The sequence below is a fragment of the Vulpes lagopus genome, chromosome 11 (assembly GCF_018345385.1).
Source record: "Vulpes lagopus strain Blue_001 chromosome 11, ASM1834538v1, whole genome shotgun sequence".
NCBI lineage: Eukaryota > Metazoa > Chordata > Mammalia > Carnivora > Canidae > Vulpes > Vulpes lagopus.
In genome coordinates, this window is record NC_054834.1 from 38,264,431 (window position 1) to 38,280,025 (window position 15,595).

General features: G+C 37.5%; 1 protein-coding gene across 4 annotated transcripts in view; it reads right to left on the reverse strand.

Moving 5' to 3' along the window:
• KCTD3 (potassium channel tetramerization domain containing 3) overlaps positions 1-15,595 on the reverse strand; it is a 55,860-nt gene that overhangs the window by 21,504 nt on the left and 18,761 nt on the right. For all 4 annotated transcript variants that reach the window (XM_041722482.1, XM_041722481.1, XM_041722484.1 and 1 more), the window contains 2 exons: positions 14,940-15,130; positions 5,152-5,267 (listed from right to left, as the gene is read on the reverse strand). In XM_041722482.1, coding sequence (XP_041578416.1) covers positions 5,152-5,267; positions 14,940-15,130 — 307 coding nt within the window. The remainder of the gene's footprint in view (positions 1-5,151; positions 5,268-14,939; positions 15,131-15,595) is intronic.

Genomic DNA, 15,595 nt, shown 5'->3' on the forward strand with positions numbered 1-15,595 from the left:
TGGATCATGATTTACTTCTGTCTTACTCTCTACTACTCTCCTGGCACCTTAATGTACATACTGATAATCCTCACAGATCTCCGAGTCCGGTATCCCATACTTTCATATTCAAGTCAGTTCTCCATTATGATCACTGAGAACTGTCCCAATTTCAAAACTTTAAATTAAATCTTTGACACCACAACTGCCTATCTTTCCACTAATTCTCATTCCTTACAAGCCATCAATCTGCTTTAAGATCCCTCTAGTCCCCTGACATCCTTGCATCCTTCTACCTGGCACTTCCTCACTTCTTGATCTCACTCTCCACTACTTTGCGTCTTCATGTTTTCTCATCCCTTGGTGTGTCATATCCACCTCATTACATCTGTGATCCTGGATCAGTCCAATATTGCTCTTTCCTCTTGCTCCCCCTTCCTGGTCCTGAGCACTAATGGAGAGAGACTCACATAGCTCTATGACCCGGGTCCACTACAAACGTACGATTTATCATCTCTGCAATTCTTTTTTTTTTTTTTTTCCATCTCTGCAATTCTTGATACATACTTCCACTGTCTTTCTCTTTCATTGAATTTATGTTCTTTGGCACTCCTTTTCTTACTCTTCCATCAGAGAAAGAAGTGTCTCTAGTCTCTGTTAAGTAAACCCCTCTAAACTGTTTCAGATCTCATATACTCCTGACTTCCATGGGACCAGAAATCATCTCCATTCTTTCACTCTTCATGTGCTTTCTCTGACAACTCCCCCCCCCCCCGACTATAAGCATGCTCAAGGTTTTTCTATTCTAAAGAAAAAAAAAAAAATAAAGCACTGAACATCTTTCTACCATCTAACCTTGATCCTTAAGCTATCACTTTGTTTCCCTGCTTTCCTTCGCCACCACACTTTGAAAGGTAACTCTGAATTGGCTGTCTCTAATCTTTGATCTTTTAATTCCTCAGTTCCCACCATCTGGCTTTTCCCAACCAAAACCTAATTAACGTACATTCACAAATCATATCCTAGAATAGTGTCATTTCTCAATCATTTCATATATATGCTTTTGGCTCTTAGTTTCCTATCTTGTCCCCTTAAATGCTAACATTTCCCAGAGTTCTTTTCTTCCTACATATATCCTCTTAACAGAAAAACTGATCAATTCTTATTTTTCAGTTGTCACTGAAGTGTTGTAGTTTCCAAATATTTCTTTCTAGCCCTTTTATCCTTCCTAAATTCCCAAGGGGTACTTCCAAATGTGTACTGAACACCTGCACTCAGACACTTGCAGGAATATCAAAGTAAACATATGTAATCAATCAAATTATTCTTCATACTGTCCCCCACCATATCTGCTTCTCCTCCTATATTCTCTTTCAATTTATTACTTATCCACCTGACTGTCACTAAGAATCTAAAACTAGAAGTACATCTCATCTGTCTCTCCTCCTTTAATTTTCCATACTCAAACCAGATACCAATCTTGTTAATTTTAGGAAGGCTTATAAAATGTTTTTCAAATAGTCTCATCTTTCCCAACTCTACCACCGCTGTCTTTAGTCAAATCTATCTGCTTCTTTGCTGCATCAACCCCTTCACCTCCAGTCCAGCTTTCATATTGGTTACCCGTGTGGCTTCCTAAAACATGGATCTCACCACGTTCCTCTCCACTTCAAGTCCTTTAATATTTCCTCTCTCCTTCAGAACCAGGTACTAACCCTTTTTTTCTCTTCTTCTTGTTCCTCTCAAGTATTTGAGATCATTTAGCTTGCTATCTTCTCTGAACAGGCTCAGTACTTTCACACAGATCTGCGCTTCACTCAGAAAATGAAGTTTGCCTGGACTACTATTGCAAAAGTACAGAACTTAAAACATCTCAAAGAAATGAAGAAATGTCATACCATAGTTTAAATATTAATCTTCCAAAGTAACTTAAAATTCTTGAAAACATAACCAAATCTGTGCCTAGAAGTAAATTACCACTACAAATATATACTATATTCTGTGTAATCAAAAATAGAAACAAAAAAATGGGCAGAGGATCTAAGTAGACATCTCTCCAAAGAAGATATACAGATGGCCAACAGGTGCATGAAAACATGCTCAACACCACTCATCACCAGGGAAATACAAATCAAAACCACAATGAGTTATCACCTCACACCTGTTAAAATAGCTATTACCAGGAAGACAAGAAGTAACAAGTGTTCACAAGGATATGGAGAAAAGGGGCCTCTCGTGCACTGGAGAAGGTAAATTCCATAGCCACTATGGAAAATAGTAAGGAGGTTTCTCAAAATATTATAAACAGGGACATATAGGTGGCTCAGTAGTTGATAATCTGCCTTCAGCTCAGGGAGTGATTCCAGGGCTCTAGGATCAAGTCCTGTATCAGGCTCCCCACATGGAGTCTACTTCCTCCTCTGCCTATGTCTCTGCCTCTGTGGGTCTCTCATGAATAAATAAAATCTTAAAAAAAAAAAAAAAGATTTTAAACAGAATTACTATATAATCCAGCAATTCCATTTCTGGGTATGTATCTGAAGTAAACGAAAACACTCACAAAGATACATGCACCCCCATGTTCAATGCAGCATTATTTAAAATAGCCAAAATAAGGAAACAGCTTAGGTGCTCATCAATGGATTAAAAGATAAATAACATGTAGAATATACAGAACACTTCTGAAAGAAATTGAGGAAGACACAAAGAGATGAAAAAATATTTCATGTTCATGGATTGAAAGAATTAATCTTGTGAAAATGTCAATCTTACCCAGGGCAATTTATACATTTAATGCAATCCCTATCAAAATACCATGGACTTTCTTCAGGGAGTTGGAACAAATTATTTTAAGATTTGTGTGGAATCAGAAAAGACCCTGAATAGCCAGGGAAACATTAAAAAAGCAAGCCATAGCTAGGGCATCACAATGCCAAATTTCAGGTTGTACTACAAAGCTGTGGTCATCAAGACAGTGTGGTACTGGCCCAAAAACAGACACATAGATCAATGGAACAGAACAGAGAATCCAGAAGTGGACCCTCAACTTTATGGTCAACTAATATTCGACAAAGCAGGAAAGACTATCCACTGGAAAAAAAAGACAGTCTCTTCAATAAATGGTGCTGGGAAAATTGGACATCCACGTGAAGAAAGAAACTAGACCACTCTCTTGCACCATGCACAAAGATAAACTCAAAATGGATGAAAGATCTAAATGTAAAGCAAGATTCCATCAAAATCCTAGAGGAGAACACAGGCAACACCCTTTTTGAACTTGGCCACAGTAACTTCTTGCAAGATACATCCATGAAGGCAAGAGAAACAAAAGCAAAAATGAACTATTGGGACTGCATCAAGATAAGAAGCTTTTGCACAGCAAAAGAAACAGTCAACAAAACTAAAAGACAACCTACAGAATGGGAGAAGATATTTGCAAATGACGTATCACATAAAGGGCTAGTATCCAAGATCTATAAAGAACTTAATAAACTCAAAAGCAAAGAAACAAACAATCCAATCATGAAATGGGCAAAAGATATAAACAGAAATTTCATCAGAGAAGACATACACATGGCCAACAAGCACATGAGAAAATGCTCTGCATCACTGGCCATCAGGGAAATGCAAATCAAAACCACAATAAGATACCATCTCACACCAGTGAGAATGGGGAAAATTAACAAGGCAAGAAACAACAAATGTTGGAGAGGATGTGGAGAAAGGGGAACCCTCTTGCACTGTTGGTGGGAATGTGAACTGGTGTAGCCACTCTGGAAAACCGTGTGGAGGTTCCTCAAAGAGTTAATTAAAAACAGATCTGCCCTACGACCCATCAATCGCACTGCTGGGGATTTACCCCAAAGATACAGATGCAGTGAAACGCCAGGACACCTGCACCCCGATGTTTCTAGCAGCAATGTCCACAATAGCCAAACTGTGGAAGGAGCCTCAGTGTCCACTGAAAGATGAATGAATAAAGAAGATGTGGTCTATGTATACAATGGAATATTCCTCAGCCATTAGAAATGACAAATACCCACCACTGCTTCAACGTGGATGGAACTGGAGGGTAATATGCTGAGTCAAATAAGTCAATCGGAGAAGGACAAACATTATATGTTCTCATTCATTTGGGGAATATAAAAAACAGTGAAAGGGAATAAAGGGGAAAAGAGAAAAAAAAAATGAGTGGGGAGTATCAGAAAGGGAGACAGAACATGAGAGACTCCTAACTCTGGGAAATGAACTAGGGGTGGTAGAAAGGGAGGTGGGCGGGGGGTGGGGGTGACTGGGTGACAGGCACTGAGGGGGGGGGCACTTGATGGGATGAGCACTGGATGTTATTATATATATTGGCAAATTGAACACCAATAAAAAATAAATTAATTAAAAAAACATGTAGAATATATACAATGGAATATTATTCGATCACGAAAAGAAATCATGTCATTTACAATAATATGGATGGACCTCGCAGGCATTATGAAATAAGTCAGACAGAGAAAGAAAGACAAATTCCTATGATCTCATTTATGTGGAAACTAAAAACAAGCAAACAAAATAAAATAAAAACCAAACAATAGATAAATAATACAATAAGACTGAATGGTAGTTGCCAGAGGCAGGAGTGGAGGGTGGGTCAACTGGGCGAAGGAAATCAAAAGGTACAAACTTAAAACAAACAAGCAAGTAAAAGGTAGTGTCTGGTTGGCTCGGTCAGTAGAGCATGAGACTCCTGATCTCAGCGTCTTAAGTTCAAGCCCCACAGTAAGGTGTGGAGACTACTTAGGAAAAAAGAAAAACAAAACAAAACAAAAATCTTCCATTTATAAAATAAGTCATGGGGATATAATACACAGCCTGACAACTCTAGTACTGTATATCTGAAAGTTGCTAGGAGAGTGAATTTTAAAAATTCTCATTACAATAAAGAAAAAATTCTCTAACTGTATCTGGTAAAAGATGTTAACTAGAATTATTGTGATCATTTTGCAATACAGACAAATATCAAATCATTATGCTGTACCATCTGAAACGAATCTATGTCAATTACACCTCAATAAGAAGTATGTACAACACTATTAATTTCACAAAAATAAAGCAAATGCATAATTAGCATGAGTTTCAGAAACACTTTCATTTCTGTAGTAGGCTTTAGTGAAAACCAACCTGCCAGTGCTGAGTGACAGCATTCCACACTCCCACTTTCCCCGTATGGCTCGTAGCCACCAACTGGTTACCGATAAAGAAGAGAGCATCTACAGGAACGCCAAGGCTGAACACTCCTTAAATGGTAAGAAAAAAATAAAGAGGTTAAACAGTCACTATCTTTAGAATTAATCAAAACCCACATCAAAAACATTGTGAAGGTGACTAATTTAAACTTGTTTTTGATTCCCTAAGTTATACAAACTAGACACTTTGGGGACCAAAAATAAGAAACTCAGTAAGCTCTTAAGCAGCTTGCAAAACTCCTAACACAGATAAAATCTGCCCTAAGGAATCTCACACTGATAAAACATTGTATTATCTGAAGCTATGGTTCCCACACTTGGGTAACCAGCAAAATAACCAGGTAGATTTAAAGTGAACAAAATAAAAAGATTCCCAAGATTCATCCCAAGCCTGCTAAATCAGATAACCCACTACATTTTTATAAAATCTATAGGACATTTAGCTACAGCTTGCTAAAGAACTCAGTATCTGGGGACAACAGATCTGAAGACACAAACTTGGCAGCCTCAACTACCTAGAATGTTTCTAGAAATCTGGACACACACACACACACAGAAAAGAAAAAAAAAGCAGCAAGAAATCTTACTAAAAACATACATTCAGGCCTTTATTCAGAAATTATATAAATAAACTCCTTGTTTCCCAGCTTTGCAGATCTCAATTTAATTCATTCAAAAGACATTATATTAGGCCATGGGATTAAACAACATGAAAAGACAGGATATTACTAGGTACTTATGGTTTAAAAGGCAAAAAAATGCAAACAACCAATTATAACATAATGCAACAATAGCTGAAGGATATACAAGGTCAAGCAACATCCAGAGGAGTAAAGGACGGTAAAACGGGGTTAAGGATATTTCTCAGAAAAAAAGCCAACTGAGTTGAGTTGTTTTTTTTTTTTTTAAAGGTAAACAGTCTGTCAAATGGGGGCCAGGAATGGCCAAGCCCAGGGAATTAGAGAAAAGGGAAGACAGGACGTAGGGGAAGGAGGTTGCAGGGAGCAAATATACCACATTAAGAGCAAAAGACACAAGAGTATCTAAAGGAGAGAATTCTAGGGCCACTGTGGTATGGCATTATGGCCTTTACAGTTGTTTCTGGACAATATATAAGAGAAAAATGATGCATAAGGCTTTGAAGAAACAAATCAATTAATTCCAATTGCAGCATGTATTAAAACATAGGCCAAAAAAAAAAAAAAAAAAAACATAAGCCAAAAAAATTTTTTTTAAAAAGCATAAGCCAGAAAAGATAACAGATTTCTGTTACTTTTACACCAGTGCAGGGTATTTCTCTTTCTGTTCAGAACTTTACTACATCTAAGACAAAACGAGCAGCAATAAATAACACCTTAAAAATTCTTAACCAGGGGTGGCCTGGCAGTCAGCCAAGTGTGACTCTTGATCTTGGGGGTAGTGCATTTGAGTTGTGCTGGGTATAGAGATTAGTTAAAAAAAAAAAAAAAAAAAAAAAGAAGAAAAAAAAAAAGAAATGCTTAAACAATCTTGAAAAAGCCAAGCGCCTTGCAAGAGGAAAAACGACATACACTGGACAAAAAGAAAAGAAAAAAAAGATTGATGAGTACTGCTAGGAATATTTTCTATATATATATTTTAAAATTTGTATATAAATATGTATTTATGCACATGAATATACCATCTCAGCCCAATCAAAAAGAAATTCAGCAAAATAAAAAATAAAATAAGACACACAAAAAGCCAATAAACTCTTTGACCAGATTGTCTGAGAAATAAACTTTCCACTTCAGAGTAAAAAAATCCTCATTTCACACACAATTTTAAGAAGTGCTTTAATTTTGAGGCCAAACAATGATTTAGAACATCTGAAACCACCTATATTCAGGACTATGGCCCACGTGAAAAATAGACATAAAAACAAGAAAACCAACTAACATCTAACATTACTTTATAGAAAAGGATGAGGTTCTGGGAAATCAAGGAAGACATTCTGAATGATCTCAAGAAATTTAAAGTGTCACTCCTACTTAGGCTCAACAATCTTGGCCACTATCCACAGGGAAGACACAGTGTTAAGTAATGACAAGTTCCTGTCTTCGGGGACCCTTTCAGCACAATATTGCTTATAGCAGCAATCTAGTAGCACGGCCTTATACAAGTTATAATGAAAGGAGTTCAGCCTCTGGAAGAACTCCATCACAGACATACCAGCCCTAGCAATTCTCTTTGAATGGTGTTGTCAAGTTCTGAAGAACATTTGTAATAATAAATGGTTTCTTTTACTGGACATGAACAAATTACTATGTACCATCTTGTAACATAGCTCCCTGCCACACTAGCCTTTGAAAATAAAGCAAGGCATAAAATCTCCTTCCCTTGCTGGTATGTTACAGTGGCTACCTGTAAAAAGAGGGGGAAAAAACACCGCTTACTTTCTCTCTGTATCATTACCACTGTATCATAATTTTTTTTTTTTTCACTGTATCATAATTTTAAAAATTTAACCATAAGACTTTTTTTCTAAAGTTGCTAGGGAGGACTTCCACTCCAGTCATATGGAATAAAGACTGGCATCAGATCATTCCTCATGGGGCCACAATGACAACATACTGGCCAAAACACCTGAGGCAGCTGTTTCCAGATACCAGATGACAGGCAGCAGAAGACGGAGAGATGAGAAATAGCCAAGAGAAGTCCTGAGTTCATCCTGGCTTTCTGGCCCTATCACAGAGAGGTGAAACTCAAGTGCAGACAGATGCTTTCCCTGAATCATGAAGAGCCTGAGATCAGAGTGCACAGCCCCTGGTGGCTAGAACTGATGAGCAAGTTAGAAGGAAGGGGCAACTGCACCAGGGTGGGTGTGGGGAGGGCACAGAAATTGCACAGGAGACTTCAAAATGTCTCCAGACTTTCCACATGCCCCCTAGGGGTTTCCTATGCCCTGGTAGAGGCCGGACTGCACCTAGGCAGGGGAAGAATCGAAGAATCCCCCAAAACAGAAGAGAGGCTGCTAGAGGACTGAGCACTGAGTGGAGATGACAAAGGTTACACGGGCAGATGCCAGGAATCCGGGCTCAGTGGGAGTAGAGAACCCTTGAGGAACACCTCAGATATTCCTTCAGTGAAGACTCCCAAAACACAGCCCTTTGGAATAAGGACCACACCCCTGAAAAGCCGCCAAGCCCTGAAACAAAAAATAAAGCAGCGGGAGGCTACCATCCCTTACAAAGCATAACAACTAGCCTAGCAGGATCAGAAGACCCTGCAGTAATTTAAGTGCCTGCCAGGATAAAACGTGTATTTTAAAGGAAGACAGCATCCCATGTCCCTTACATAAAGTATCACATACATGTCCAACATATAATCAAAACTTCCTAGACATATAAGGCAAGAAAATGTGACCCAAAATTAAAATATGAGATGATCTAGATATTGGAATTAAAGTGAAAAAAAAAATGAAACACCTGTAATGAATATGTTGGATTTAATAAAAAGTAGAACATAATGAGTAAAAAGATAAGAAATCTCAGCAGAGAAACAAACTAAATTGGAATCCAGAGTTAATTTTAGAGCTTAGGAGTCCTATATCTCAAATGAAAAACTCACTACATGGGCTTTACCACAGAGTGAATATTGAAGAAAATAGGCTAAAGAAAATTAAAGACAGATTAAAAAATTTATCTAAAGAATGAAAAAGAAATGGAAAACAACAACAAAATAATGTTTCAGTGATCTCTAGGCCAGTATCACGTGGTCTAATAGAAAACTAGTTCCAGAAAGAAGAAAGGAGAAGAGAAAGGGATAGGCCCTGGAGTAGAAGGGAAGGTGAGGGAAGGAGGGAGGGAGGGAGGGAGGGAGACAGAGAGACACATACACTGAGAATTCCCTTAGCTGTGCCAATCAAAACTGTCTCCAGACATTTCCACATGCCCCCTAGGGGATAATTATTATCCTTAGTTGCACATCTCTAATCTGGGATATAGAACTATTATAAATCAATAGGATGACAAACTCAAAAAAGAGAACAATGACTTAAAGACACTTCCCAAAGGAAATAATACAAATGGTCAATAAGCACATGAAAAGATATTCAATTATCATTAATCAACAGGGAAATATAATTAAAACCAGCATTAAAATCACTTCATAACTCACCCCATACACTGCTAGCAGAAATGTAAAATAATACAACCACTCTGGAAGCCAGGTTGTTTCTTATAACATTAAGCATACGTTTCACATGACCCAAAAATCCCACTGTTAGGTTATTTACCTTGAGAAAACATATACACAAAACAAAAACAGAAAAAAAAAAAACATGTCCAGAGAAAGACTTTTTCTTGAATTCGTAACACCCCTGAATTGGAAATAAGCCAAATGTCCATGAGCAGATAAATGTATAGACAAATTCTGGCATCCTAATTCAATGGAATATTACTCAGCAATAAAAAGAACAGACCACTGATACATACAATATAGATGAATTTCAGAAACACTATGTTAAATGAAAGAAGCCAGACACAAAAGAATACATACTATGTAATTCCACTCAGGAAATCCCAGACAAGAAACCTAATCCATGGTGATAAAAAAACTCAACTGTGTACACAATGGGGTTTATGCTGAATGCCTGGTTTCCTACACTTGATCTTAGCCAAAAGGCTGAGAAGCGATGAACGCCTGGTTTCCTTTTGGAAATCTGGACATTTTATATGTGCTAGGGAGAGGGGGCCTGTGTGACTAGGTTCCAGTAATAAACCTGGGCACCAGGTGTCTAATATGCTTTCCTGGTAGCCATCACACAGGTATCGTTACAATTCATTGCTGGAGATATTAAGCCTGTCCTTTGAGACACCACTGGAAGAGAACTCTTGAAAGCTTATACCTGGTTTCCACTGGAATTCACCCCATGTCTTTTTGCTGACTTTGCTTTGTGTGTTTTCACTGTAATAAATCCTAACTCTAAGTAGTTCTTGCTGCATCCTGTAAGTCCTCCTAGTAAATCATGGAACCTGGAAATGGTTATAGGGACCCCTCACAGAAACATAATTCTGAAGTTCAGAGCAGGGGTCCAGATTAGCTATATGAACATGCAAGTCATCAGCACACAGAATCCAAAGCCATTAGAATATATGAAATCATCAACAGAATAAATATAGAGGAAAGATGAAATCCAAGGACTGAGCTCCAGGATACTCCAACATTTTGAAGTCAGTCAAATGAGGAAGAACTATTTTAAAAGGAACTGAGAAGAAACAAAGAGGTAGGATACAAATCATGATTATAGAGTCTCCTGGAAACCCAGGGAAAAAAGTCTTCAAAATGACTCACTAAATGTATCAAATGACAGCTCTAAAGTTTTAATAAAATGAGACCAAGAAAGGACCATAGGATTCAGCAGAGTACAGACCACAGGTAATACTAGCAAGAACAGTTTCATGAAGTGGTGAGGGCAAAAGAATGATTAGAGCAACTTCAAAAAAGAACAGAGGAGGACACAGAACCAAGATCAGACTCCTTTCTTTTGCTTTAGGAAAACAGAAAAATGGAGCAAAAACCGGAAGAGACTGTAGGGTAGTTTTTATTGCTGTTCTTAACAGAATTTCAGCATGGTTGTATGCTGGTGGAAATGATCCAAATCCAACAGAGTGCACAGTACAGTGAAAGAGAGAGAAGAAGAGCCACTGGAACAATGTCCTTGCATAGGTGAAAGCAAACAGGATCTGGTATTCAATTACATATAAGGAGCTGGCCTTAGAGTAGAGACCACTTGATCAGAGTAACCAACATGTACCCTATGTGAACACAGATACACCAAGATGGACAGATGTTGATCTTCTCCATTTTCTCAATGAGAATGACCATGAAGTCTAAAGAAAGGCAATCAGTTGAAATAGTCATTTAGGAGAGTGACAGAAATGACAAGGATAATGCAATAGGACTTCTGGGTAGCTTTTAAAGGCCACTTGAGGGCAGAGGTCATGAATTGAGACTAAGTACTGAGCACATTTCTTTTCCCTAGTCATATTTTGTTATTCAAGTGGAAAGGCGGATTTGGCCAGGGTTGCGGTTTCTCCAGGTTTTTCACAGCGAAGAAAGTGGTACAAAAAAACCTGAGGGTCACGCTAGTGTGAATGTAATGACAGAATCGAAACCTGATAAAAAGGGAAGTGATAAGTAAAGATCCCCATGGAGTTAAAGAATTTTTGAGCTGGGAACTAGAGCCCATAACTTCAAAAGAATAAAGGACAGTGACCCAGAAGAAGCTGAAGACTATCCCCCAAGCACAAGGCCAGATGACATGAGATTTGAAATTTGGGGAAGTGGGGTGGGAAGCTGGGGGAGAAGGGAAGCAAAATGGTCTAGAACAATAATCCTCAAAGTGTGGTATGTGAATCTCTGTGGGTCTCCAAGATTCAGTCTAGAAGTCGGAGAGGTCAAGACTATTTTATGTAATGTTAAAGAATTATTGGAGTGTTTTGCTCTTATTATCTCAAGAATGTACAGGGGAGTTTTCCAGACACTACATGATATCATGGAATCATCATTATGACAGCTAACAAAATCTATGTATTTATTCTTATGTTTTCTAGAATCCTCCCTGTTGGTAGCTTTAAGATATAACTGTAAATTTCCCCAAGACTAACTTAGTTTGTTCTAAATACTTCCACTATGTTCTTAATCTGCTATCTTCAGTTTTAGCTGCTATAATCTCTGTAAGCTAATTATTGTTCAAGAAGTTATTTTAAAATCTAAACTTTCCTTGAGCTTACAAAGAAATATACACTTTGTTCTGTTTTGCAGTATTGCTATTAAAAATGCTCTGGAAACACTCATAAATTTTTAAAATTTATCTGAAACTGTATAAAATACTTTATTCTAAAATAAATTTATTCTAATATAGTTTTCATCTAATTATTTTTGGCTTTAAAAATGAAAAAATTAGAATATTTGCCTGTTCAACCCACAGCTGCACCATCGAAGTCTAATGGTGTTGACAAATATATGTGTAATATGAAAGGGGGACTGGGAAACACTGAACAAAACAAGAAATAAATATTAGAAATAACAACTTCAAATGTTGATAACTTGCCTTATTTATGCCTATGAAACAAGACTTTTTTTTAAAGATTTATTTATTTGACAGAGACAGAGATAGCACAAGCAGGGAGAGCGGGAGTGGGAGAAGCAGACTCCCTGCTGAGCAGGGAGCCTGATACAGGGCTCGATCCCATGACCCTGGGACCACGACTCAAGCTGAAGGCAGACATTTTTAACTGACTGATCCACCCAGGGGTACCAGTGGAAAAAAATATATAAATAAAGATGTGAAAAGTCTTTAAAAGCCAGACACTGTTATAAAATTTCAAACTGGGAATGAAAAAGGCACTGAAGCACCTTACAGGGTACGTTATGACATTGCACTGGCGAGAGAGGTGCACCCAATTGCTGTAAAGCTCAGAAGGCCTTGAAGACGTGACAATGCTGACTGCCTGCTAGATAAAAGAAATCACCTTGTTGGCACTTTCCAATTGCACAGTAAGTCCCTGAATTAGATACCTGGCAGACATACCTGCCAGCAGGATGTTTTTGTCCTACAAACAGATAAATATACAGATGTAGCTGGACCTGGTATTTTGCTTCTGTAATCTGGCATCAGCACCAACCTGTCATTAAAGATCTTTGGTGTGAATGTTTGGCCACAGACGGAATACCCATGGTGTTCAAAACTTTTATGAATCTCATGCTTTGCCCTTAAGCGTCTGTATTGACGTTTGTGCTGACGGTGCAATGCAAGGTGGATGAGAATAGCGGGTACCTCAGCACCAATGAAAGGAAGGACACCAAACTGTACCAATAATCATTCCTCTTGGCCACATGCTCTCAAGAAAAAAAAGGCCAATTTAACTTCAGAATGGCCTTGATGAAGCAATGAGTATAAAAACCTGTACTAAATCTTAATTTAGTAAATACTAAAACTTAATTTACTACGCGTTCTTAATATTCTGTGTGACTAAGTACTATGTTTGTGTCAAGGAAAACTATTTCCTTGCATGCTAGAGCTGAGAGCTAACCTAGCTGTTCTTTTCACAGAATACCATTTTTATCTGAAAGGAGGACTAGCAATTCCAATTCTGATTTGAGTATTTGGTAGACTTACCACAAAAGTGAACAAAGTAAGCTGGTTACTTCAATGATAAAAATTCATGGTTTCAAGTGAAAATTAGAATTTTGGAAAATTTTCATCTGTCATAGTGAATATGATGGTTTCCCAATACAAAGAAGTTTAGGGATGTGATCAGTAGTTATAGTAATAAGTGTGATTTGGGGTTTTTTTGGAGATGTTGTACAATGAAAGATATCAACACTTGAAAGATCTACATAACTCAGTAAACCAACATTTTCCAAATGACCAATGCATGATGTGACAAAATCATGCATGGATAAAAGATCCATTTAAAGTACAAAATAGGGGATCCCTGGGTGGCGCAGCGGTTTGGCGCCTGCCTTTGGCCCAGGGCGCGATCCTGGAGACCCTGGATCGAATCCCACATCAGGCTCCCGGTGCATGGAGCCTGCTTCTCCCTCCGCCTGTGTCTCTGCCTCTCTCTCTCTGTGACTATCATAAATTAAAAAAAAAAAAATTAAAAAAAAAAAAATAAATAAAGTACAAAATAGATGGATGAATTTTAATTTAACAGAGTATGCAAAATTCATTGATACAATTTCAAATGTTTAGGACAATAGCAAAAAAGCATAGCCATGGTTATCTGAAAAGACTATAAAAATGTTTCTCCTAACTACGTATCTGCATAAAGCCAAACTTTCTTCATATAGTTCAACCACAGGGCGCCTGGTGCCTTCAGCTCAGGTCATGGTCCCAGGGTCCTGGTATCAAGCCCCGCGTCAGGCTCCCTGCTTCATGGGCAGCCTGCTTACCCCTCTCCATTGCTTGTGCTCTTTCATGCATGAGCACACTCTCCCTTTCTCTTAAGTAAATAAAATCTTTAAAAAACAAAAACAAAAAAACCATAACGCAGCACACTAAAAACACAGACATCAGAATTCAATAAAATAGTAAAGGGATTTAAAAACTATAAGCCAATGCCACTCTTCTCACAAACGTTTCTGGAAAACAAAGCTATTTTTCATTAAAATGTTATACAATGTTACCATACAATGGGTTTATTATTGTTATTTTTAAACTGATTAATATTTATAAAGATTTCAGTCTTAATCCCCATTATGTTAAGTAATGGTATAATCTACACAAGCAAAATCTCTTGATAGTCCTGAATAACATTTTAAGGATACAAAGTAGTTCCGAGATTAAAACATTTGAGAAATTTCTGGTCTAAGTACAACAAATGAGGAAAATCAAGAAAGTTATTTACCCTACCTTCAGGCCCCATAGTATAAGAAAATGGAGAAAAAGTAGTCAACACTACCTGGGATCTAGGAAAAGCACATTCTCATAAAGCAGCCAGGTTTCAGTCGGAGCATATTGGAAAAATATTCTTCCCCTTTTCTAAAACATCATTTTTTTTTTCCCTTCTTACCAGATCTTTCCTCTTGTATTGAGTGGTCCTATTGTCACTGAACCCTGGAAAGATGATGCAGCAGCTCTAGCTAAGTAATAGCGGGGTTGGTTCTTACAAAGATGGGCAATCCCTCTTAAACTTCAGAATATTACATATACCAGATCAAACTGCAGCATAAACATAAAAAGATTTTCCCTACCAATTTCACTTCCGCTCCCTCCATCTTGGACGCTCCATAAGATGATGCTACTCTCTGAAGCAACAGCAACCATTTTGTCTTTGTCTCCATGCGGACCTCCAACTACTTTTGCATTTAAAGCTACTCGCTCAATAGTCCAATCCAAATATGGGCTTGTAAACACTTGTTGCCATCCTGAAGATTCTTTAATTCTGTTAAGTAAGAATAGAAACATATGTGAGACTCAGCAGCAATTAAGCAAACAATACAAAGGAATGTACCAAAAATTTTAATCACAGCTATATTTATTAAATATAAAATTTTGCCAATATATTTCCTCTACAAAGCCAGAACATTATTCCTAAGGTATCTTATTTTTACATACAAAGGACATATAAACCACTTAAAAAGAGATCAGAGTTCTGTATTTCTCCAAAATTCAGAAAAATCCTTTAAGTTTGAAAAAAGTTTTAACAGCTTAAAATAAAAGATTGTTTCTTTCACTTTTCTACACAGAAAAGTGTTACAATCATTATCTATGGATACGAATGGCCAACAAAAATCAGAATTTTAGGAAAATTATTCCTTTCAGTGATTTAATAAGTTATTCAGTTACTAACTGAAACTACCTACAATCAACCTATTATTTTTTGGTATTTCAGGTGACAGAGGTGATA